Source organism: Lucilia sericata, unplaced genomic scaffold (genome assembly GCF_015586225.1).
Source record: "Lucilia sericata isolate MDLA Ls3-8-SP2 unplaced genomic scaffold, ASM1558622v1 Contig001232F_arrow, whole genome shotgun sequence".
NCBI lineage: Eukaryota > Metazoa > Arthropoda > Insecta > Diptera > Calliphoridae > Lucilia > Lucilia sericata.
Window position 1 is genome coordinate 27143 of NW_023995190.1, and position 27501 is coordinate 54643.

At 34.6% G+C, this 27501-nt stretch overlaps 1 protein-coding gene across 4 annotated transcripts in view; it reads left to right on the plus strand.

Annotated features, from left to right (window-relative positions):
* LOC119610567 (E3 ubiquitin-protein ligase Ufd4) overlaps nucleotides 1-27235 on the plus strand; it is a 30091-nt gene extending 2856 nt beyond the window's left edge. Inside the window, exons 2-11 of one of the 4 annotated variants that reach the window (XM_037965839.1) lie at nucleotides 6727-6800; nucleotides 13533-13672; nucleotides 13733-15467; nucleotides 15686-15811; nucleotides 16842-17112; nucleotides 18476-18694; nucleotides 19381-19416; nucleotides 20014-24746; nucleotides 24814-25814; nucleotides 26386-27235. In XM_037965839.1, coding sequence (XP_037821767.1) covers nucleotides 13533-13672; nucleotides 13733-15467; nucleotides 15686-15811; nucleotides 16842-17112; nucleotides 18476-18694; nucleotides 19381-19416; nucleotides 20014-24746; nucleotides 24814-25814; nucleotides 26386-26668 — 8544 coding nt within the window. In that variant the 5' untranslated portion in view covers nucleotides 6727-6800 and the 3' untranslated portion in view covers nucleotides 26669-27235. The remainder of the gene's footprint in view (nucleotides 1-6726; nucleotides 6801-13532; nucleotides 13673-13732; nucleotides 15468-15685; nucleotides 15812-16841; nucleotides 17113-18475; nucleotides 18695-19380; nucleotides 19417-20013; nucleotides 24747-24813; nucleotides 25815-26385) is intronic. The other 3 variants (XM_037965840.1, XM_037965841.1, XM_037965842.1) reach the window with 3 other exon arrangements.
* The last annotated feature ends 266 nt before the right edge of the window (nucleotides 27236-27501 follow it).

The window sequence follows — 27501 nt, forward strand, 5'->3', positions numbered from 1 at the left end:
ACTTTATTATACCTTTGGTCATCAATACGCAGGCTCATTGTGGTTCAAAATCAAAATATAGGTGGACAAAATTAAAAAATCGGTATCTTCTGAATTTGGAGAAACTCAGTTTTTTTCGGTAGCTAACAAAATACTCTCCTCCAATGCAAAAGGGTTTTTCAAATGGACCTTCAAAGTCCGTCCAGTGACTATATATATCTCTTTAGGGAACTTCCAAGGAATGCCTCTGCAATAAATTGTACAATTGTAATTGGGGAGAATCATAGCAACGAGCAACTTTTTTAAGGAACTGCTTTGGAGATCTTCAAAACTGTTGTTCGACTTATTTTGCCTTAACAATATCTTTTTTCCTTCAATGCTCAAATCTTCCAAATTAACTTTTGAATATTTATGATTTAGAAAAGATAATATGTCACATACATCAACCAAGGATAAGTTTTAGCTAGAGAATTATGTATAATTTGTTTCTGACTCACTTCTTAATACATTAAGAAAGTGAAGATAGCTATTTCTTATAAAGATTTGACATACTAAAATGTTCACTAACGAAAGACTAAATCACACATTACTACGGTGAACTACGTGAAACCGTATACCAAACTTATTAATTTCTTCTTGTGAGCACTATAGGCAAAAATCCGACGCGGGGGTGCTATTACTAAATATTCTTGATGACAACAATACACTTGAGACAATTATTATTTTGACAAGAATTAGTGGGTGTCAAGTGTATTAAATTCCCCACTTAGTTCTTCGTATTAACGAAACCTATGTTGTTCGATCAAAAAAAAATAATCTACTCATTTAAGTTGTGTTTTCTCATTGTATGTATTCCCCTTATTATTGTTTTATTATTTTATTTTTCGCTATTATGATATAGTTCTTTTAATTCTGTATTATTGTGTTTGTCAACAAAACTACAAATTCGAAATACTCTTAAGAAATCAACAGTTAAAGGATAATTTTCTAACATTTTTCAATACAAATAAATCATAATAGCAACATTTGCAATCAGACGAGTCATGTGTTATTCTGCACTTGTTTTCACGGAGTATTGAACGGAATTAGGGTTGGGTATACATACATGTGTGTATGTATGTATGGTTGACAAACATAAAATGACTGATTGTCTATTTGTTTTTATTTATGACTGGCTGACCGATAGATAGTTAAATAAAAATATCAATACGCTGTGCTAACTGTAGGGTAATATGTGCAGTGTCTCTCATAAGTATTCGAATTTAGGTAAACTATGAAAAGAAACCAAATTTAATAATATATTTTGTGTGCAAAAAAATAAATTAATTGTTATATTGTCTAGACAGTCCTTAGGTTTGATATCACGCTTTTTAAAACTTGAAAACTTTACATTTACATAAATTAAATTAGCTTTTTTTAAAAAAGTCCATAAAATTGTCTCACAAAAGTATACGAATTTTTACTGTATTTCATATTTGAGCATATTATACGAAACACAAATTTTAAAATCGAATGGTTTTTATGCTTTAAATTGTTTTAAGGGGTTACTATCAACCGAAATGATATATTTTTGGCCCATTTGGTCCACAATTTTTGGGATTTGTACCCTCTTTTTATGTAATATCATTAAAATGGCGATTTTTGGCAATATTTGTAGTATTTTCTCTTTTTTTCCAGAGATAATACCAAAATTTGATATTGGGATTTAATAGACCCCTTGGAGTATCTAAAAATAGTATTTTTTGTTACAAGAATCTATATTTAAACGATCCAAGATATATTATTGATATCATTATTCTGTCGCTAATTCAATATATTGGAACTTAAGTCCATTTTCATAATACTAGGGTCAAAAATTTTCGGGGAAGTTTTCTTGTATATATTCTTTTAGATATCAGCTTTTATATATTTTAAGTTTTCAATGTATTGTGGAAGTGTACAACTCCAAAACATGCCTCGAAGAAACACCATTCAATATGGTAGTATCATTATTTTTATATACCAATGACCTCCAGGCTGCATGCCACAATATCATTATGGTCTAACTCAAAAATATCGATATCTGTTTAAATATTGATTACTATGATCAAAATAAACCCAAAATTTTGGACTTACAGTGTTATTGTAATGGGCGACATAAGCGTAAAAGTTACGAATAGTAAAAACTGAAATCTACTGTATAGGATGACGTTTTGTAAAGACATGTTTTGGAATTGTATACCGATATAATGTATTGAAAATTTAAAATATATTAGTGCTAATATGTACATGAATGTATACTAGCCAACTTTGTCGGAAAATATCGACCTTAGTGGTACGAAAAGGGACTTAAGATCCATACAATTCAATTAGAAACAGAAGAACGATACCAAAAATAAATCTTGGAACATTTAAGTACAGATCCTTATAACAAAAATTATTATTTTTAGATGCCTCAAGGGGTCTATTAAATCCCAATATTAAAGTTTGGGTTTATTTCTGAAAAAAAAGGAAAAAAATTGCAAATATGGTAAAAAATCGCCATTTTAATGATATTACATGAAAATATAGTACAAATGCTCCAAAATTGTGGAACAAATGGGCCAAAAATATATAATTTCGGTCGATAGTAACCCCTTAACACAATTTTAAGCAAAAAAACACTCGATTATAATTTTTGTGTTTCGTATAATATGGTCATATATGAAATACAGGAAAAATTCGAATACTTTTGTGAGGCAATTTTTTGGACTTTTTTTAAAAAAAGTCAAATCAATTGAGGTAAATGTAATTTTTCCAAATTTTAAAGAGTGTGATATTATACCATAGGACTCTCTAGACAATATAACAAATTTAATTATTCATTTCACACACAAAAAATATTATTAAATTATGTTTCTTTTCAAAGTACAACCAAATTCGAATACTTATGTGAGACACTGTATGTAAACATTGCGCAATTATAAATGAAAACAAATCAGATCAGTGCATCTTTAAAAAATTATGAATATCTAATTTAAAAATTTGTAATATAAATGATAAACTAAATTTTACTTTAATAAAGTACTGTTAGAATTTACTATGGTGCTATTTTTCTACTGTCAATGAATGAGTTTCAATTTTGATGCTTCTTCGTCTTTGTTACTGTATTTAAAACTTTGTTTTTGTTTGTTTCTTTTGTCGTTATTGTGTAAAACCTGTACATACCCACGGTATATAGTGTATATTTTTTATATTTGTATATTTTTTCTTTTCAAAATTGTTCGCATCATGATTTTCGTTAATTACTGCGTACACGTCAACGCTAAAATTTTGTATGTTTTTATATTTTCATTTACAGTGGAGAACAAAAGCGTAAGATTTTTGAAAGTGGATTTTTTAATTTCATTAATTAAGAATTCACTTCCATATTCATGAACGCGTAACAAACTTTTTGATGATTTATTATAGACATTTTATACGGAAAAAGTGCTTAAAACCCTCTAATAAACGATCAATATATTTATGAATACGAAGCTAATGTCCATTATATAAACCTCTGGTTATCGTTTAACCGGTAGATATTCTGCCGGTTAAAATATTTTTCGTATGAAAACTGTCAATCTATCGTTTCGATAAAAAATAACCAGACATTGAGAAAATGGGTGTAAGTCTTAAAACGGTGTTGAAATCTCCATTAATTTGATCGATAGCGAATACAATATTTTTTTTGGTGTAACGGTTACAGTCGAATCAAATATGATATACTGTTTGAAAAGGAATACCAAACAGTGTATTTTAAGATATGCAAGTTTGAACATTTTTTAGATGCACAATTAGGTTTTTCTATTCACTGTATAAGTAGGTATAAATATATATATGTAAGTATTTTGTGGTTATGATTTTTTGTTTGGGTATATACTATGTATGAACATATAAATATATATGTTTTAATATACGGACGTTTGTTGATTCGAAAGTCAATAATTGGGATTTTGAGTGTTGTTATTTTTAATGTTGTTGGACGTTTTTAAAAACTTTTATATATGTCTGTCTCCAAATGTAGTACACAAATATTCACACCAATTTGTTTGCACGGTTTTCATTAAAAAAATTAATTTTAATTTGTCTAAACTAGTCTAAAATTAACAACAATAACTTTTAGTAAAAACCTAGTGAAATCGTTGCAGTAGTTAACATAATTAGTGCTTAAGCAAATGTGAAATTTAAAGATTTGTTTCTTGTAAATGTCTTTAAAATCATTCCATCATAAATGCAAATAAATGTAAGAAATGAGTTTTTTCATCAGACTTTATGATTAATTAAAAAAACATTAAACATACTCTCTAGATGGAATAACTTAGGTAAATAAAATAAATAAGAGTAGGACTTAGAATAACACAATAGAAAATGTATACTTTCAAAGTTCTTTTCAAAACTTAGATTCCATTATTTGTGGACTTTTGCTAAATTCCTGAATTTGTAGCATAATTTAAGTTGACTATGCTTTTTATAGGCAATACATTTGATTTGAAGTATTGTAAAGTATTACTGCTTGATTTAAACACAACTTTGGAGTTGTATTCAGACGCTTAAGAGGGCAGATGTTGAATTTTAAATGCAGTTTCTTAAAAATATAAGAAAAAACGTTCCGGTATTTAGATGGGTAGAATACCATCTATAAATAAAATTCAGATGAAAATTCTACGAGGTCTGACGCCTAATAGCCAATCCACTCCCCTGACAAAACATAGAATGTCGCTTATACTACACCTAGCTACATCTCCTAAATCATAATGGAATGTTATTCCTAACAATTTACGCCTCAGACTCTATGCTTCAGGACAAACGCACAAAATATGTTCTACTGTCTCTAGCTCCTCTTCGTCCCCACACAACCTACAAACCTTCTGTGTGTTAAAGATCAAATTAACCAAAAAGGCTCATATTGCACAGTGAGAGGTTATCACTATTACCAGAATTCTTATAATTCTCCTATCCAACCCTAATAGTATACTGGTTGCATTGGCATTCAACCTCGCCATAAGGGCTTGGATACACTGAAATCCATCCTACTATGCCAGGATTGGTTAAAGGAGTTCCTGAATTTATAGAAGATTAACTTGTAGTAATGTCAGATAGGAAGTTTCACCGAACTAACTCCACTATTAGTGTCTAGATCTGAACCTTGTCTGGCCTTGTCTGTTTATTACAACACAACCTGATTGTATACTATACTATACTAATGTGTGTTTTTATCAGTTCCATAGCCTTCTAGATCGCTGAGATCTTTACATTCATCCGAAAGTCTTTATGACACCTTTAATTCACAATCTACTACATAAACTCCCGCACCTGTGCCGGGATCCATTTTGAATCCATCAGTAAAGATTGCATACCCTTTAAACACCGAAGTTAAATGTCGTAACTAAATGATACATTCTTTAATCCCTGTTTGACAGACTTCGTACAAGATTTTAGTGTGACCCACTCTCTACTTTACTACTTTTCCTTTTCCTACAATAGGGTTATAACTTTTATACAATTTTTGAAATTTCAAATTGGCTTTATCCATTCAACATAGATTAAAAAAGTACGTCGAAAAGTTATATCACTTTTCCCCATGCATTAAAAAAGTTTTCGCAGCAAATGCTTTAAATTTTATAATACAAAATCGGAAATTTTTGATATGATCAAGTGTCATTGTTTGGTCCACGATATCTACACAAAGAAAAGCAAGGATATGTACTGCGTTTTATCCCTCTTCTCTATTATTATTATATATTAAAAATTAAAAATTCAAATTTCAAACAAATTTTTGTAAATGGTTTTAGAAATCGATTTGCAGCGGAAAGTTTTTGCACCAAAATGATCGGACAAAAAGGTTTCTCATATTAGAATACTATTGGTTATAATCTTATTCATCAACACTATGTCGATTTGAACAAATCGAGCGCTGCAGAGCCATGATCACATACTTTTTGTTAACTAACCAGAAGATATGAACTATTTTAGAATATGAATACAAGTCATGTCTCTTTCCTCAATTCACTTTAAGAAGTACAATCGTTTGCCTAAAAATTCGATACGAATGACTGCGCACCCTTTATAAAAAGTCAGAGTGTGATATACATCTTTAATAATAATTGGTTTCAACAAGATGGCACACCATATCGTAAAGCTCATTAGTCGTACTAGCGGTTTTATCTGCCATCTTTTGGCGATGTCAATTGGATGCACCGGCCGTGTAATGTGACTCGATTAGTTGTAAGTTGACGTAAAATAAATATTCTAATGGGTATAATTTAGAAACGATCCTAACGTTAAGACAAATATCGTTGGAGAAACTCAAATGTTATTCATTGGAATAAACATTTTAATTTAACAAACTAAAATTACTCAGCAAACAGCTAAAGCTGAAAGTACACAACACGCAATGTACGCGGCAATGCTGACATTTTATGTCAAAAATGTTGAAATAGTGTAACGTGTCTGCCGCGAAAAGTTCAGTAACTTTCAATTTTTGTAGCATTGACAGCTTATCAGAGTTTTTTTTTTGTAATTTAGAAAGCAAAATATAAAATTTTTGTTCTATAAAAGAATAAAAGCCAATATTAAATAATTTTGTTAATTTTTTTTTTTGTTAATTAAATATTTTTGCTAATTTTTTTATTATAACTATAATTATTATCTTAATGAGTATTAATATTTATCGAATTTATGTAATTAATCGATTATTTTATATAACTTTTTATTTTATTAATTTAAATATGAATTTATTTTTTTCAGGTCAACTAAATAACTCGAATCGATTTGAAAGTCAATAGACTTACTGTATACCGGCATAAACACAAAAAAACACGGTAAGTATTTTTTAGTTGTATATATACAGTATTGTTCGAAACCTAAGCAACTTTTTTTGGCATTGTATACAAAGTGCTATATTTTCTATTTTAATTGATTTGTTCAAAATTATATAATTGATAATAATAATATTATGTGTCTACATTATAATAACAACAACAAAATTTTAATTCCATTTCGATGTGAGTTACAAGAAAATAATAACTGAATTAACTCCATAAATAGCTGTTCGAAATCTAAGCAACTTTTTGATCTTCTTATGCAAATCTTTGGTCCCTTTGAGTTCCAAACACCTTTATGGAATAGATTAGTTACTAGTGTAGTTCGTAATGAATCCTAATCGGATTTTAAGCTATTCGCCCCTGCAATGTTTTCTAAAACGGCGAGTTCTGAAACAGCACTTCAAAACGCCGAACAGCATCACTAAGGGATTTGAGTCAGGAAATTTTGATGAGCAATCAAAGAGTTTGGGTCCTATTACCCGATAACAACTCTTAGATCAACTTTGCCAATGGTTTTGGTTCATTATCATGCTGAAAATCGCAATAAAGTAAGTTGATCTGTTCGATGTACTCAATCATATGATTCATTTTGTTGGCGAAAAACGTCCCAAAAGGAAAAACAATCCAACTTTGTTTGTGTTTCAACATCAGGACTAACTCTTCTCTTTAAAAAACATAGCCACACCCTAAAATTTTGCTCTCCATTCATTATTGGGCCTTTACTAAAAGGGTATATTGTAATATTTCCTTCAGCCTCTGAGCCTCGCATACTCTGTTTGAATTTAAGACGGAAAATGTGGACCCGTTTGTAAATAAAACTGTTTTTATTAGTCTTGCGTAATCTATTTCAATATTCTACCCAAAATTGTACAAAATTTTTGAAAAAATCGAATTTCTTTAAGTAAACTCTGTGCCATGTCACTGCGGGATTCATATGCGGTTACATCATCGTACATTAAAGACTTAAAAAAGCATGGAGGTCAAACAATTAAGGTTATGGGCAAGCTTTTTAGTGAGTAGAGTAAGTCCTGATGTTGAAATATGAATAAAATTGGATTGTTTTACTTTCTGGGACATTTTTGGCCAACAAAATAAACCAAAGGCTTAAGTACATTGAACAGAACAAATTACTTTGTTGCGATTTTCAGCATGATAATGAACCAAATCCTTTAGCAAAGTTGATCTAAGAGTAGTTATCGTATAATGGGACCCAAATTCTTTGATTGTCCATCAAAATCTCCTGACTCAAGCCCCTTAGAGATGCTGTTCGGCATTCTGAAGCGCTGGGTCGAAACTCGCAGTTTTAGAAAACATTACAGCTGGCGAATGGCTTAAAATCCGATTGGGATTCATTACGAACTACACTAGTAACTAATCTATTCCATAAAGGTGTTTGGAACTCAAAAGGATCAAAGATTTTCATAAGAAGATCAAAAAGTTGCTTCAGTTTCGAACAGCTATTTATGGAGTTAATTCAGTTATTATTTTCTTATAACTCACAGCGAAATGGAATTAAACTTTTGTTGTTGTTATTATAATGTAGACACATAATATTATTATTATCAATTATATAATTTTGAATAAATCAATTAAAATAGAAAATATAGCACTTTGTATACAATGCCAAAAAAGGTTAGGTTTCGAACAATACTGTATATATATATATATATATATATATATATATATATATATATATATATAAATATGCATTATTTTTTATTGTATCGCTAAACTAAACCTAAATTTTTATTACAAATGTATACAAGAATATCATGTCAACACTTTCATAATTTTGTTATTATAAAGAACATTTTTGCCACTAAAGTTCACTAAGTTCTACAAACGAACATATAAAAACAAACGAAATAAAATTTTAAAAAATTATTTTTTTTTTTAATTTTTAAGAATAAAGTTAAAAAAGTCGTACTTAAAAATTTTCAGACACAAAAAACGTCAAAATATGCTACAAAATCAAATCATGCTAAATTATGCCCAAACAAAGCGATGCCAAAATTCTTAAATATCTTATCCGTGAGTCCATACGACGCACCAAAAAAAACATGCAATTTCATATAGTAGAGTCATGGTATCCGAACGGAAGGAACTGGTGGCTGAAATTGGTACTTATAGACAATGTTTGCTTGGTATTGACAATGCGCAATGCGACTTAGGTTCAAGACTTCACCTAGCCCCCATACAAGTGGCTTCTCAGTATGGTTAGGTTATTGAGGCAGTCGGCCATTTGACCGACTCACTTGGGTCCTAGTGGTCCCATTGTGATACCCTGTAACCGATCCTGCGAAAAAGAAAACCAAACCTATGGGACATTACATGTCCATGATTGATATGGTATTAAACCAGCCGAAGGCACGAATGAATGATTCTATCTTATAGACTTCTATATTAGATAGAACCGCAATGTTGGACTGCCTCGAAACTCAGTCCTGATATTTGCCAGGGCAGGACAGAGGCAGATGAAGTGTTCTACGGTTTCCTCTTCATCCTCACTTTGACAACTTCTGCAATAGTCATTGCATGGAAGATTTAGTCTTCTTGCAGTGCACTGTTAGGATGGCTACCAGTATACGTAGTCTCATCCTGGAAAGCCCCATCAAACAAAAAGAACTTCGCTCATCGTAGAGAGGCCAGGTCATTCTTGATGTTAAGCAGTTCATAAAGTTCATGCTGAATAAAGGCTTTACAGCATGAGAAGGGGACAACTAGAGTGTCAGTATCCCTTATGTGAAGACGGGAACCAGTTTCTGCTAGTTCGGCCGCTTTTCTATTTCGGGGAATATTAGAGTGACCCGGTACCCAGAGTAGTTCCAGGTACGAATAGTTCACCATCTCGTAAAGAGACACCCGACAATTGCGAAGCAGTCTGGATGTCGTGTAGACACCGGATAAAGATTTTATAGCAGGTTTACTGTCAGTACAAATTGGAAAATTTCCATTGCATATTCTATAGTACCTCATCCAGTTAACCGCTCTTTTTATTGCTGAGATTTCAGCCTGTAAGAAGCTACAGTAGTTGTCTAGCCTAAAACACACCGCCTTATTAAAGCGGGGGATAAAGAAACCACCACCCACGCCTGTTGAGGACTGAGATCCGTCAGTATAGATGTCAAGTGTTGCATCCTCTGAGAAGGATGGTTCGTTTGACATCTTAATTGTGAATCTTTTGTCCGGAAGGAGCGTGGGAAAGCAGTAATCGATATTCTCGGGGATGCAAGTCGTATTCCCCAGGATAGAAGCATGACCATGTCGGTTTGGCTTCCATATCCCTGCGGCATGAAGTCTAACTGCCGAGTTTAAGGCCAGATCGGCGGGCAACCATTGCGTAAGTGTAAACATCGCCTGTGATGGCTTGCTTCGAATCGCACCAGTGATCATTAGTGCAGAAGCTCGCATTATTCCTTCAGTATAATTGCAGTAGGTTGATTTTTCCAAAGCTTTCCACCAGACAAGTGCCCCATACATCAGAATAAGCTTTATAACCATGTCGAAGATCCATTTCGCAGTCTTGGGACTGATTCCCCAATTCATGCCAATTGCCTTCCTACATGCGTACATCGCGATAGATGCCTTAGAGGCTCTCGCTTTGATATTCAGATTGCATCGTAGTTTAGAATCAAGAAGTATTTTGCACTATCAGAGAGTTTAAGCTCTACCCCGTTTAGGCGAGGAAGGAGGAAATATTGTATCTATTCGTGAATAAAACAAGTTCAGTCTTCCCAGGATTGACACTGAGACCACTGTTGTAGCTTCAACGACTCTGTCGACTCAGTGATTGTTGCAGGCATTGTGAGATAGTGGTTAAATGCTTGCCAGAGACAGCAACAGCCACATCATCCGCATATGCAATAGTCTTACACATCATGGAATCGAGTTCCATGAGTAATAAGTTAATGGCAATATTCCATAGGAGAGCTGATAAGACTCCTCCTTGTGGAGTGCCACGTTTCGCCATTCTGTAAGCAGTGGCATATCCCATGGTAGAAATTATGACTCGATTAGTCAAAAGCCTACTAAGAAATTGGGAGATCGGCTGTATAACACTCAACCTAACTAGTTCCAATAAAATTGATTCTGGTAGTACATTATTAAAGGCCACTAATTTCGACAAAAATTACGAGTAAGTGAAGGGCAGGTTCAACAGATCTGCCTTTCATGTAAGCATGTTGAGATGCAGATAAACGGTCGGGAACGATCGTACTCCTAATGTGCAGATCGATAATCCTTTCCAAGGTTTTTAAGAGAAAGGATGACAGACTGATTGGCCTGAAATCTTTCGGTTTAGTATGAGAGGCCTTTCCCCATTTGGGGATAAAGACCACCGTACATCCGGTCCAAGATCATTCTAGACAGGCCGAGTAGATTTTAATCAGCTAGGGGATTATGACATCCTCATTGTGCTGGAGATCAGCAGAAATCTAAGTATACAATTTAAACATTCATAAATGGTTTAAAAATAGCAGTTGTACATCTATGAAGTTCGAAATAAACAAGTTTTATAGGAACAGCAATTTTTCTGCAAAATCTTATGAAGATTCTATCGCCCATATAAGGACATCTTCAAAAATGACTTTTAAGCACATTACTAGCTTATTATTAAATCTTTACAAAAGTTTCGAAAAACATTTTTTTAATGAATCACTCTTTTTAAATAATTGATCTCCCTTCTAAAATCATACTAATGTTCATTTTAGTATCAAGATGATAATAAATATATATTTATATTACTTTGTTTGAATAAATAAATATAGGGAATTAATTGCTGAAAAAATAACAAAATGATCGATTCATAAAATATCACTATCCGAAATTCACTTTATTTTTACTGGATATGATTGGATGGTGGATATATAAATATGGTTCTTCCATATTAATACAACACTCTTACTTGGTTTTACTTTAGTATGAATTGCTTCAACACAAATGTTTTGAAACCAATTCATCAGTTTTTCGTTTTGCTCAATCTTTTTCCCTTTTTTCCAAGATTACAAATAACCGAGGTTATCAAACATTATCGCTAAGCTATCGTTATTGCCAGAACACATTTTTAGCACTACTACCGCTAAAAGGACAACACCAAAAAAGAACAAACCAAAATAACAATACCGCTTAAATACCGTTAACGTTATAATATTAAAAATTTCGAAAAGGAAATAAATTTTCAAAAAAAGGTTTCTTTTAGCACACTACCGTTACTGAAATAATACTGATAACGCTAAAATACAGTTAAATACCGATACCGCTATCTTTTTATACCCACCATCAAAAAAGATGGGGGTATATTGATTTTGTCATTCCGTTTGTAACACATCGAAACACATTGGTCATAGACCCACAAAAGTATATATATTCTGGGTCCTCATTAAATTCTAAGACGATCTAGCCATGTCTGTCCGTCCGTCTGTCTGTTGAAAGCACGATAGAGTCCCAATGGAAAGAGCTAGAGGGTTGAAATTTCACATAAATATTTCTTACAGGTAAGTTTTATTTGGTATTGAAAATGGGCAATATCGGTCCACGTTTTCTGATAGCCCCCATACAAGTAGCCCCTCGAAAAGCAGCTTTAACAGCCATAACTTGTTTAAAATTACGAATATAGCGGTAAAATTCGACATAAGTAAGTTTCTTATGATCCAAAATCACTATGCAAAATTTCATGAGGATCGGTCCATAATTGACCCTACTTCCCATATAAGGTCCCCTTCAGAAAATGACTTTAACGCTCATTACTGGCTTAAAAATACTAGTATATAGATGAAATTCGACATAAGTAAGTTTCATACGAGTCAAAATCTATCTAAAAAATTTTATGAGGATCGGTCCATGATTGACCCTACCCCCCATATAAGGTCCCCTTTAGAAAATGACTTTAACGCTCATTACTGGCTTAAAAATACTAGTATATAGATGAAATTCGACATAAGTAAGTTTCATACGAGTCAAAATCTATCTAAAAAATTTTATGAGGATCGGTCCATGATTGACCCTACCCTCCATATAAGGTCCCCTTTAGAAAATGACTGCAACGCTCATTAATGGCTTAAAAATACGAGTGTAGCGATAAAATTCGACACAAATAAATTTAATACGAACCAAATTCTGTCTACCAAATTATATGAGGATCGACCCATAATTGACCCTACCCCCCTAAGGTCCCCTTCAGAAAATTACTTTAACGCTTATAACTGGCCTAAAAAATACAAGTATATAGATGAAATTCGACATAAGTAAGTTTCATTCGAGTCAAACGAGGTTTGATGGTGGGTATATAAGATTCGGCATAGCCGAATAGTATAACACTCTTACTTGTTACTGTTTTGAAACGGTTGCCAACCTTGCAAGTAACATATTTTCGAATAGATTAATTACACTTAACTTTATGACATTTGCAAATAATTTAAATTTAAATTTATGTTAAATTATTTAACATCTATTATGTATTAACCACAATTGTGTAATTTTTTAGGCTTTTTATTTATGTGTATGTATTAGTTTTGGTAAAAAATCTTTGAATGCAATATTAACATACATAAAATCATTCATTTATTTTATATTTTTTCGGTGTTTCCCCTAATTTTTACAATTTTTTTTTTTCAACCCCATTGACAATTAAAAAAGGAGTTTAAATCCATCAAAATTGTTAATATTTTGTATTTATTTTGCTTTATTTGTTATTTTTCAATTGAACCTTTTTCTCTTGGTGATCAATTACAGATGGGAGATGTTGATCCAGAAACACTTTTGGAATGGCTCTCAATGGGTCAGGGGGATGAGCGTGACATGCAATTGATTGCTCTCGAGCAGCTTTGTATGCTTCTGTTAATGTCAGATAATGTGGACAGGTGTTTTGAAAGGTTAGTTGAGCAACGAATTTATGAATTCAAAATCAAATTATTAATTATTTTTTCTTGCAGTTGTCCACCACGTACTTTTCTACCAGCACTCTGCAAAATCTTTCTTGATGAATTGGCACCAGAAAATGTACTAGAAGTTACGGCTCGTGCCATTACATATTATTTGGATGTATCTGCTGAGTGTACACGTCGTATTGTTGCCATTGATGGCGCCATTAAAGCAATTTGCAATCGTCTAGTAGTGGCAGATTTATCATCACGTACATCACGCGATTTAGCTGAACAATGCATTAAAGTATTGGAATTGATTTGTACCCGTGAGGCTGGTGCTGTATTCGATGGTGGCGGCCTTAACTGTGTACTTTCTTTTATACGAGATTGTGGCTCACAGGTTCACAAGGATACTTTGCACTCTGCCATGGCGGTGGTGTCACGTCTCTGCACTAAAGTTGAACCAAATACTCCCTGTATACAGAATTGTGTCGAGAGTCTTAGTACTTTGCTACAACATGAAGATCCTATGGTGTCTGATGGAGCTTTGAAATGCTTTGCTTCAGTCGCTGATCGTTTTACACGCAAATGGGTTGACCCAGCACCACTTGCGGAATATGGCCTAGTAAATGAATTGCTTAAACGTTTAAGTAATGCTGCAGGACCTGTAGGAAGTTCTGCACTAACTGCTACCGGTGGAACAACTCCAACAGCCGGTGCCCCTTCATCATCCGGAACTCAGGGCGAAACTTTGGCTGCCCCCGTGCCTGCTCCTATTCAAAAAGCTCAAACTACTGATTCCAGTCGTTCATCTCAATCGATATCTACCACAATTTCATTATTGTCCACCCTCTGCCGCGGTTCATCTTCAATAACACATGATTTATTACGTTCTCAGCTACCAGATGCCATTGAGAGGGCTCTTAAAGGTGACGAGCGTTGCGTACTAGATTGTATGAGATTAGCAGATCTGCTGCTTTTACTGCTTTTCGAAGGTCGTCAGGCCTTGAATAGAGTAGGGGCGGCTGGTGGTCAAGGTCAATTGGCCTCACGCGCCCGTCGCAATGATTCCACGGTAGAAAGAACACATCGTCAACTTATCGATTGTATACGCTCTAAAGATACTGAAGCCCTACAAGAAGCCATCGAATCTGGTGGAATCGACGTCAACTGCATGGATGATGTGGGTCAAACACTTTTAAATTGGGCCTCTGCATTCGGCACCCTAGAAATGGTTGAATACCTTTGCGAAAAGGGTGCAGATGTCAATAAGGGACAGCGCAGCTCATCTCTTCATTATGCTGCTTGTTTTGGACGACCTGGCATAGCAAAGGTTCTCCTTAAATATGGAGCTTATCCCGACTTACGTGATGAAGATGGTAAAACTCCATTAGATAAGGCCCGCGAACGCAATGATGATGGTCATCGTGAGGTAGCCGCTATATTACAATCGCCTGGCGAATGGATGGCAGCTGGACATAGTCTTGTAAACAAGGATGGCAGTGAGGATAATTCAACTATTGAGCCACGTGGTGACCCTGAAATGGCACCAGTATATTTAAAACTATTTTTGCCCATGTTTTGTCGCACTTTTCAAGGCACCATGCTTAGCAGTGTTCGTCGCGCCAGTTTGGGTCTTATCAAAAAAATGGTTCAATATGCACAACCTAATGTCCTTAAAGGACTCTGTGAAACTCAACAGGATTCAAGTAATGCCGAATTACCAGTTGTGGTCACTATTAGCAGTAGTGGTAATTTAGGTACCCTACTGGTGGAAGTTGTAGCCAGTGTTTTGGATAATGAGGTAAGTGAAATGAGTCCAGTACACATAATTTAATATTCGGTTCATTTACTTGATGATAATAAGAAAACGAGAAAAGAAAAGAAAAGGAAAATCAAAAACTATACACACAAGCACTCATTCATTTCATATACATTTAGATTCTTTTTAGTTTTATTTTATTTTGAACAATTTAAATATAAATCAAACATAATTATATTACTATACTACTCAATATATAGATAAGCTACAGTTGGCCAACGCAAAGACCGTCTTTATGCAACGGCATGTTAAAACCTGCTCGTACTACAACAGGGCCAGCGGATCCACGCTTTATTGTGCCCTTGGAGCCAAGAACTGATTATAGGGTAACGAACGATTTCTGTGTGTTTAGGGTTACAAAAACCAAAATAAACAATCATGGTTGCATTTACTATTAATTAATACTTTACCCAAAGACATACATATTTGTTGTTGTTGAAAATTCATTTGATGAACTATTGTTGAAAAGTAATTTGCAATGAAAGTTTTAATAACAAAAATGCATTGCATTAATAGATTCACTTGTTGTTTTAATGGCCAATTAAAAATAAAATTTTGCTTGTATTATGCCTGTCTTTCTCGAAACCTCCTATACATACTACAAAATACTACATACATACAAACATACATATGTATATGTACTCTCCGTATCCTAACACTGATTTAAGAATAAAAATTCATCATCTCAAATTTATACTGTAAATTTAAAACTAGAATTTCCAATTTCAAATCTATGCAATTTAACTACTTTAGAAGCTAATTAAATATTTATGGATAAAATTTCAATAATTAATTGCTCAACGTAAGTACAGAGACATTTGAATCATACATTATGGAAGTTTTTTTTCGTTAAAAAATTATGACACCTCTAAAACATTTACATGTAGCGCTTTGTTTATTATTATTTTTTACATAAAAAGGTGCGTTCACATTGATTAAAATATCTAATGAAATTATGACAATAGAAATCTGTAGTTAAAAATCTGTTTTAACAATTCTCAACACAATATCAAAAAGAACGTTTCTACGGTTTAGCAAAGATTTTGTGCAATGTGATCGTACCAGAAGAATATAATATTTAATATGCAACAAGCATATTATACGTTCTTAACGTCATCACGATTTTAATAATTTTTTAAGTTTCTTTTTTTTATTTTCTCTTGTATGAATGTGATTTTTTTGAAACATGTTTTTTATAGTTTTTTTTTTCTGCTTGATTTGCTTTTTTCTCCTCCTTTCGTGTTTAATGTAAAAGAAAATAAATTAATATATATTAATTTTTGATTTTCCTTTGTAAAAATATAATATTTTAATATATTCTTTAAATTTTTGTATATTATTGTGTTTGCTTCACAGGACGATGACGATGGACACCTAGTTGTACTTACAATAATTGAAGAACTTATGAGTAAAACTCAAGATGAGTTCTTGGATCATTTTGCACGTTTGGGAGTATTTTCCAAAGTACAAGCTCTTATTGAGCCAGAAAATGAAAGCGAAACAGTTAAAGCAACAACAATAACTTCTGTTTCAACGACTGTTACAACAGATGAAGCGGCGACGACAGCAAGTGGTGGTAGTAGTACTAGCGGTGGAGCAGCTGGACAACAACAAAGTCTAACTACAGGTATGTTCGTATATTTTTGATTAAACACTTGATTAAACAATAGGCCATAGTGTAGTTGTTGCTGAGGTTGTCAGCCCTTGGCCGAAAAATTTCGGGTCATTCCGCTACGTAGAACCGGCTGTCGGGCCTTGTATTGGCCTGATTGCTCGAATAGTACTCAAAAATTTCACGCTTATACAAAACGAGTATCAAATCCGTACTGATCTTCCCATTGAAGATGCCTCATCATGCTTATTACAGATCTTGTCAATACTATTAATATAATTATACAGCCATTGTGCCTTAGATTTAGATAGATTTGTCTTGGATTTATTATTCTGATTTTGGGGGACGCCTTTTTGACCTTCCCAGCTTGTTTCGATGACTTGCCAGATACTTCTGAGTGCTACTGATTTCCCCACAAAATACTTCACATTCAGAGCTGTTAGCAGTGATGTCGCAAGTCTTCATTTGTCGGTAAGGAGTCTACCATCGTTGTGGAAGTATCACAGCCGAAGCCTTTTTCCTTATTGACCACTAAGGGCACCGACTGGATGATTACCAGGATTACTCTGTTTTAGCAACATTTTGAGTGATGTCCTTTGACCGCCGCAGCTAGTTCTGAAGACATGAGCGCTTGATCGTTGAACAACACCCTCGGCAACCTGTCCAGAACTATAGGTTGATGTTGTCACCGACCCATCACTTTTTGAGATTACCGAGAAGCTGCCTTTGATAAGAACGGTGACGAATCCGTCTTTGTGTTCCGTCGGGCACAACAAGCCCGATGGAATCCTGGGTGTATTTCTTCGGATTTGATGTAATATACATCCTCATATCAAACGTACTAGCTAAATAATACAACATCCCACTCCTCATCCTATCTTTCTTTGCTCTTACGGAGGGGCCATTGCTAGAGTGTCTGCTTGAATTCACTTGGCATCGTCGATAGGAGAAGACTTCTCAACGGTCTAACAGTGAGAAATATCATCCTCAGAGAACAAAGCCAATTTCTCCATCTTACGGGTGGCTCTGGATTCAAAACTGACCATCAGACCATTCAGTACTTCTACTTTTATGTATGTCCGTATGAATCACGTATCCGGCCCAAGTATTGTCCGAATCCTCCATGACTCTGACAATTTTTTGTTCCACAAGAAATACACATTCAGATGACGTACATACGTGGACTGGGAAACTATCATACAACAATTTATGTGTTATCCTCACGACTAGTTTCTTTCCACTAACCTTGATCTTAAAACTACATCTATAACGTAAAGAGCGAACCTAGGTACACATATCAGGGAAACCTAACATTAATACAGTTTCTTTTTAATCCCAAAACCTAATGAAATACTATGTTCCAAAAATTTTATTACAGATGATGCTATGGAAGATGCAAAGGAAATACTACAATGTAAAGCATATCATTGGCACGAATGGAGTATTTGTCGTGGTCGTGATTGTTTATATGTGTGGTCTGATTCAGCTGCATTAGAACTATCGAATGGTTCAAATGGCTGGTTCCGTTTTATACTCGATGGTAAATTGGCCACTATGTATTCGAGCGGTAGTCCTGAAAATGGCAATGACAGTTCAGGTATGTTAAAAAAGCATGTTTTGAGCATAAATTATGAACAAGCAAATAAATAAAATTAATATTGCAAATTTGGAAACATTATTAGCATATAGTTTGGATTAGAACATGCCCTATGGAATCAGAATGTTACTTATAAATGAAAACAAATATCTAAACTATTTTGCAATATTTCCTTTATTGGCTTTATTCAATTTATTTATAAGCTGTTCATAATTTAGTAACATTTACTGTTCCTTTGCAAAACTTAAGTCTAGCTTCAAATTCATAAAACTTTCAATTGGTATATAATCACATTTTGATTGTGTATTGTATTTTTTTACTGTTCCAAGTTATAATAATGGTTTTAAAAAGATATTAGTGTGTGTGTTCTTAAATCAATGTATATTTTTTCAATCCATACGGGCAATGTTTCGTTATATTATGCAATTTGTTGAAATTATTTAATACATAAAAATTTGTGCAACAATAATAAAAACAATAAGAGTAGTTCTGTTGCAATTTGTGTGGACAAATATAGTGTAAAGCATAACGAAACTGCTGAATGTTTTACTTATTTATGTTTAATTTATTTGGTTTGGTTGGTTTAGTTTTTGTTTAACTTATTTAAATTAAATTTCCTTTCTAATTATTTTTTTATGATTAATTTTACCTTATACTGTGCAATACCTATCTTTATTATATCTTAGGCAGGGGACGTGGCATGGATTCTTCCAATAGCGAAGGTGAGATCTTTATTTGGTTTAAATTGGTTTCTTTCCTATCGTTTCATCTTATGTTTATTTTATATTTTTAACAAATTTTACTTATGTTTTTAGTGTTTTAACAATTTTGTTTGAAAAAATTATTAACAATTAAATGGCTTAAATTAACACACTAAATGTAGTTTTATGCTAATATATGTAAAAGCAAAATTTATTAAATTCGTATTGTATTTACAATTTATTAATATTTAGAAACCTAGTGCCACACAACACCATAAAAATTATTTCATTAACATTACATAAATTAACTTTTTTTCGAAAAGAAGCTAGCCCACATAATTTCCTAAACTTTTTTATAATAGATCGAATTTAGAAGATTTATTGGATTTGTCTGGATTTACCCAGCAAATAGTGAAGATATATTTGTCCTTTCAAATAATACATTTTTTCAAATAATACATTTTTTAAAAATATAAATCCAATCTGATAATTTAGACCTTAAAATTGCTTATCTTTAAAAATCTTAAATTTCAAGATATTGATCTATTATAAAAAAAAAAACGATTTAAATATCAAAATTAGGAACACATTAACTGAACAACATGAATATAATTTTAGAAAATCGTGGTGAATTTTTGGAAAAACTATTACGAGCACGTTCTGCAGTACGTCCGGGTACACCATCGCAACCCATCCTACCTACAGTTAGCGTATTACGTATAGTTGTTGGCAATTGGGTTTTGCAATCGCAAAAACAAGGTCAGTTGCAAATACACAATACCGAAGGTCATCAGGTTACAATATTGCAAGATGATTTGCCTGGTTTTATATTTGAAAGTAATCGTGGCACAAAGCACACATTCACAGCAGAAACTACATTGGGACCAGATTTCGCTACGGGCTGGTCAACTAATAAGAAAAAGAAGATTAAAACTAAAACTGAAGTTCAAAAGACTCAGGTTAAAAATATGGCTCGTGATATTTACAACAAATACTTTAAGGCTGCACAGGCAGTTCCACGTGGAGCTGTGGCCAAATTAACTAGTATAGTGAAGAGAATAGAAATTGCCCTGGAGGAGCAACGTTTGCCTGGTCAGACCGTTTGGCAGGATAAACTACGTGAAGCTTTGAATGAGTTGTCGCAACTTCTGCAAGAGGACGGAGTTGTTAGTGCTTATGAAATGCACTCATCTGGTTTGGTACAAGCTTTGGTGGCAGTGCTCTCTAAGAACTACTGGGACAATGGCCTATCTCGTACCAAAATGAATAAATTACAAAAACAACGTGTTGCTATATTTAAACAGTGTATACTAGAACGCAACGAATTAAATACTAAGACTAATAATACCGCCTCCATTTTAGTCCAGAAATTGGTTGCCGTTTTAGAAAGCACCGAGAAACTTCCTGTCTTTTTATACGATGCCCCTGGTCCTGGTTATGGCTTACAAATACTTACCAAACGTTTGCGTTTCCGCTTAGAACGGGCAACCTGTGAGACTACACTTTTCGATCGCACTGGCAGAACTCTAAAAATGGAACCTTTGGCCACAGTTGGTCAGTTGTCAAAATACTTGCTTAAAATGGTTGCCAAACAATGGTATGATATGGATCGTAGCACATTTTTATATTTGAAAAAATTGCGTGAACACAAACAAGGTATGGTGTTTAAGCACCACTATGATTTTGATGAAGAAGGTCTTATATACTATATCGGTTCGAATGGCAAGACATGCGAATGGGTAAACCCAGCACAGTATGGTCTTGTTCAGGTCACAAGTTCTGAAGGTAAAACTCTACCATATGGAAAGTTAGAAGATATTCTTTCTCGTGACAGTATCTCTGTAAACTGTCATACCAAGGATAATAAGAAAGCATGGTTCGCCATTGATTTAGGTGTTTACGTTATACCAAATGCTTACACACTACGACATGCTCGCGGTTATGGCCGTTCGGCTTTGCGTAATTGGATGTTGCAAGGATCTAAAGATGGCGTGAACTGGACCACTTTAGTTACACATGCTGATGACAAGAGTCTCGTAGAACCCGGTAGTACATCAACCTGGCCAATAGTATGTGCACCTGATGAGAATCAAGGTTTCCGTCACATACGCATCCAACAAAATGGTCGTAACGCATCTGGCCAAACACATTATCTAAGTTTAAGTGGCTTTGAAATTTATGGGCGTATTGTAAGTGTATGCGATGACATCGGTAAAGGTTCGAAGGAAGCAGAGGCCAAGATACGTCGGGAACGTAGGCAAATTCGTGCTCAATTGAAACATATAACCACTGGAGCACGTGTTGTACGCGGTGTTGACTGGCGCTGGGACGATCAGGATGGTGGTTGCGAAGGCACTGTAACCGGTGAAATACATAATGGCTGGATAGATGTAAAATGGGATCATGGTGTTCGAAACTCATACCGTATGGGTGCTGAAGGAAAGTACGATTTAAAACTGGCCAATAGTGAAAATATTTCCATGTTTGAAGGTGGAACGGCAATCGCTCCCAGTGCAACTAGTAACAGCAGTAAGAAAGGAATCTCCTTAAATTCCAGAAAATCAAGTTCAACACCCTCGCTGCCCGAAGCAACAGAAATTAATCGTAATTCCGAAGGCCCACCAGATCAAGCCGCTTCAGCGGACAACTTAGCTTGGAAGCAAACAGTAGAAGCTATAACTGAAGACGTATTTTCTTCGGCCAAATCTCAAATGTTAGCTGGTGGTTCTGGAGCAGGAGTAGTAGGCGACGAAAATCAAGGAGGTCAAGGCAAAAGCGCATCTTCAGGCGCGGCCGGAGTGTCCGTAGGTAATACTTCAACTTTGCTTAGAGAACGCGACAACATTACAGATCTATCAACAATAAATAATTCAATGCAGGCAATTAATGCCAATGTTGCATCTGATCTTGCTACAATAACAGAAAATTTGGCTTTGAGTGATAATCCTCCACCCAGTGGATTGGCTACCATTACTAGTGCTGCTACTGGCTTTGGTACTTCCAATGCAAATAGTAAGAATACTCTGGCTGCTATATTTGGTAATGTTAGTTCGTTGGGTTCTGGTTCAGCTGCGGCCTCAACATCATCATCCTCTTGTGAAGCCAACAATAAGATGAATGCCAACAACTCTGCTGCAAGTGGAAGTATTGGTAAAGGTCTTTTAGTTAATTTACGTTCTGGTTCGTCTGCTAGTCAACGTGTCTCTCAATTTTCTTCCGAGGCTCTGGAAATGATCGATAAAATGCGCGATGGCGTTGATATGTTACGAAACAACACTAATAATATACTGGCATCGGATATTTTGTCATTGCCAGGAACAAATTTACTTGCTGCTACTTGCGTAAAATCAAATAATCCCAGAACTAGCGATATAAGTGACAACATGAGTAATTTAAGTGTGGATTGTCCCGGTTCGGCAAATGTCTCCGGTAATGATGCTACAGATGCTGTAGAAAAGAGTTGTGGTGGTAATGATACGCACGTTGAAAGCGGCGTTTACAATGAACAATCTGTCGGTGGTACTGATGCTGGCAATGATTCGCAGGCATCTGTACAGAACAGTGAAAATAATGAGAGTGAAGTTTCGGTGTCAGTTTCGAATCAAATGAGTGTCAGTGTACCAAATTTGACCACCACTTCGGCGTCAGAAACTCAATCGCAATCGGAAACGTCTACTCATACTGGTTTATTGGAAACATTTGCTGCTATGGCTCGTCGTCGTACATCTCAAGGAACCAATTTACAAAACAATCAAATTATGAATTCTACAAATGCAAATTCAAATGAGCGAAATAACCAGAATTCTGGTGGAGGTTCGAATTCGTTCTTCCCTAGAGGTCCAAATTCAGTAACAAGTTTAGTAAAACTAGCGCTTTCTTCAAATTTCCATTCGGGCCTTCTCAGCACTGCTCAGAGTTATCCAAGTTTGTCTTCTAATAATGCAGCTAATACGGCAGGATCGAATGCTAATTCTGGCGCAGGAAATACCTCGACTGGCCAACAAGGACAAGCTTCAATTAATCCAGCCCTCACCATGAGTCTTACTTCAACATCTAGTGATAGCGAACAGGTTTCTTTAGAAGACTTTCTTGAAACTTGCCGTGCTCCAGCTTTGTTGGGAGACATGGACGATGATGATGATATGGATGAGGATAACGATGATGAAGAAAATGAGGATGAATATGAAGAGGTTGGAAACACTCTATTGCAAGTAATGGTCTCGCGCAATCTGTTGACCTTCATGGATGATGAAACATTTGAAAATCGTTTGGCAGGTGTTACTAAACGTAAATCATGGGATGACGAATTTGTTTTGAAACGTCAATTCTCCGCTTTAATACCAGCTTTTGATCCCAGACCTGGTCGTACAAATGTCAATCAGACATCGGAATTGGAAATCCCTACTCCCGGAACAAGTGCTGAGGCAGCCCGCACAAGCGAACAGGAACCTATTCAACAGCCAATCTTAGCTTTGTCTCTACGTGGACCAGGTATAGGTGGCGTTCCAGATGTTGAAATTGAATTGACCAACAACGATTGGACCATTTTCCGTGCTGTTCAAGAACTGCTACAAGCTTCCCAACTCAGCAAAGCAGATAAGTTCCGTAAAACTTGGGAACCAACCTACACCATCGTATACCGCGAATTACAACCCACCCTCAACCAAGATGCCGCTGATGCAGATGAAGGAAACAACACACCCGTGGTATCCTCAAAAAGTGGTGCATCCACACTGTCACCCAACTCTCCAGTCCGTGGTGAATTTATCACTTCGGAAAATGTTAACTGCACTGTAGAAGATGTACTGCAACTTTTAAGTCAATTGAATACACTAAATCAAGCCATTAAGGAAGCGAATGATTTGAACGAAAGCACTTCAAGTAGTAACACTACAATCTTACCAGTGGAGATTTTCATGAGTAAGAAAATCACTAATAAACTACAGCAACAAATTCAAGATCCCTTGGTATTATCGAGCAATTCCTTGCCAATTTGGTGCGAAGACCTAAACCAGTCATGTCCGTTCCTGTTTCCATTTGAAACACGACAATTATATTTCAATTGCACCGCATTTGGTGCTTCTCGTAGTATTGTTTGTTTGCAATCTCAAAGAGACGCTACCCTCGAGAGACAACGAATGCCAGGTTTAAGTCCACGTCGAGATGACCAACATGAATTCCGTGTGGGAAGACTTAAACATGAAAGAGTCAAAGTTCCTCGTGATGAAAACTTATTGGAATGGGCCATGCAGGTTATGAAAGTACATTGTAATCGCAAATCTGTTCTGGAAGTTGGTTTTATGGGTGAAGAAGGTACTGGCCTAGGACCGACCTTAGAATTTTTCGCTCTTGTAAGTTAAATGTTTTGAATATTTTCCAAATTGACAGAATAATAATTTAAAATGCTTTAATTTCTAGGTGGCTTCTGAATTGCAAAGATCCGACTTGTGTATGTGGTTGTGTGATGACGATCCATCACAAAGAGGTGAATTAATAGAGAAATTTGAGGAGGAGAAAGAAAAATCATCTACAAACCTTAAAGAAGCCAATAAACCTATCGGTTACTATGTCAATCGACGAGAAACTGGTCTTTTCCCAGCTCCTCTGCCCCAAGACTCGGAAGTGTGCGAAAAGGCAGCTAAACACTTTTGGTTTTTGGGCGTTTTCATAGCAAAAGTTTTACAAGACATGCGATTGGTGGACTTACCTCTATCAGATTCTTTCCTTCAGTTGTTATGTCACAACAAAATCTTATCCAGTTCTACTACGCATAAAAGTTCTAATACTGCTTCGGAAGATTTAATGGCCACCTCAGTAATGTCCGAAGATTCAGAATTAGCAGATACATGTTCAAAGTTACTCGGTACCGATTATCGTGCCGAGACGAGATGGTACGACGGTATATTATCATATGAAAATCTTGCCGAAATTGATCCCATACGCTATGAATTCATCAAAGAACTACAGGAGCTTTTGGCTCGCAAACAATCCATTGAAGCAGATCTTAGCCTTACAACCGAACAACGTCAGACAGCAATTGCTAATCTCAAACTACATAGTAAAAATGGCGCCGAAGTTAATCTAGAAGATTTAGCTTTGACCTTTACCTATTTACCAAGCTCATCTGTTTATGGCTATGAATATGCCGAACTAGTGCCCAACGGTGTTGACATCGATGTTACTATTAATAATTTGGAAGAGTATTGTGAGTCTCTGATAAGCTTTTGTCTACAAGATGGAATTGCCAAACAATTGGATGCATTCCATCGTGGTTTCTGTGAAGTTTTCCCTCTACAAAAATTGGCAGCATTTAGTCCAGCCGAAGCACGTATGATGATATGTGGTGAACAGCATCCACAATGGACCCGAGAAGATCTCATCAATTATACTGAACCGAAATTGGGCTATTCAAAAGATAGGTAAGTTGATTATTACCCAGCAAAAAAAGTGTGGAAAAAGATGTAGAATTTTCATCACAACTAGTAACCCGAAGTGCTTCAAATTCGGGTGTAAAACCTATGAATTTTACATTAGCGTGTCATTGGAGGGATGTTGTTCATTTTTGGCAGCTTTGAACTACATCTGATCTTATTTTTAGAAGCAGTAAAAATCCGATATTTGGATGTCAAAAATAAAACACATTCTCTTAATGACACGCTTATGTAAATTTCACTACTCTTTCACCAAATCATGATGTACTTCAAATATGTTATTTGTAATGACTTTTCCACATCTCTTTCCTCACTTTTAACTGGGGTTTCATTTGTAAGGAAATATTTGGTTTATAAAAGTGAAAAATATGAAATCACATTTTAAGATGTGATTAAGATGTGGTTTGTAAAGTATGACATCAAATATTTTTTGCTGGGTAGCTTTTTATACCCTACACCACTATAGTGCTGCTATAGCCTTACACACCTTAAAGTAAAAACTTTTTAAATGTTATACCTTTTTATACATTTTAAAAACAAAATTTTTTTCTATTTTCAGTCCCGGTTTCCTACGATTCGTTAATGTTTTAATGAGTATGACGGGTCCGGAGCGTAAAGCATTCCTACAATTTACAACTGGATGCAGCAGTTTACCACCAGGAGGTTTGGCTAACTTACATCCACGCCTAACCGTAGTACGCAAAGTAGATGCTGGTGACGGTAGCTATCCTTCGGTCAACACTTGTGTCCACTATTTGAAATTGCCCGATTATCAGACCGAAGAGATCATGAAAGAACGTTTACTAACAGCGACAAAAGAGAAAGGATTCCATTTAAATTAAAATGTGAATAATCAAACGATTAATTTTGATTCTCACTTAAATATTTATTATTATTTTTTGTTTTTGGTTAATTAATCTTATAATGAGGTAATAATGAAGATGATGATGTTTGTCTTATGTTTGTCCTGAGCTTCTAATTATTATGATATTAATAAGAGAAAAAATTGATGTTGATAGAAAACATTGAACACAAGAAAGAAAGAGATGAGGCATTTTTTGACACACCGAAGAAGCAGGGATACAAACAAAATAACAACAACAACAACTAATAAATTAAGATTTGTTATTTAAGTTAATGCTACTTCTACTACTATTACTGCGAAATTGGGAACATGTTGCTTTTCATTGTTTTGATTAATACTTACACACACACACTCTACTACCACTATTATTTGCTTTAATATAATTGTAAATTTGAAGCAATTTCGTTGATTGATTTACATTTACTCATAATTTGTATTTTGCTATAGGTCCAAATAATTTGGTTCATGTTTGGTTATTTTTTTATATTATTGTTAATTTTTTGTGTAAAATTAAAAAAAACTGCTGCAGTTATCAAGAAAATAATATCTTAAAAAACTGGTATTTTCTATTGCCACTCCCTTAAACAAAAACAAGTACTTAGTGGGTAGACTGGAATTGTTTGGCACTATCTGAAAATAAACATTTTTTTAAAATGATTAGTACTAATTACTATTATTAATTAAAACAATTATACCAAAATATTGTTAACTATATCAGAAAACAAAAGCAAAACGAGAATACAACAACAAACAAACAACCATTTACTATACTATTTACTATTACATATTATTATTATTACTACCACTTAC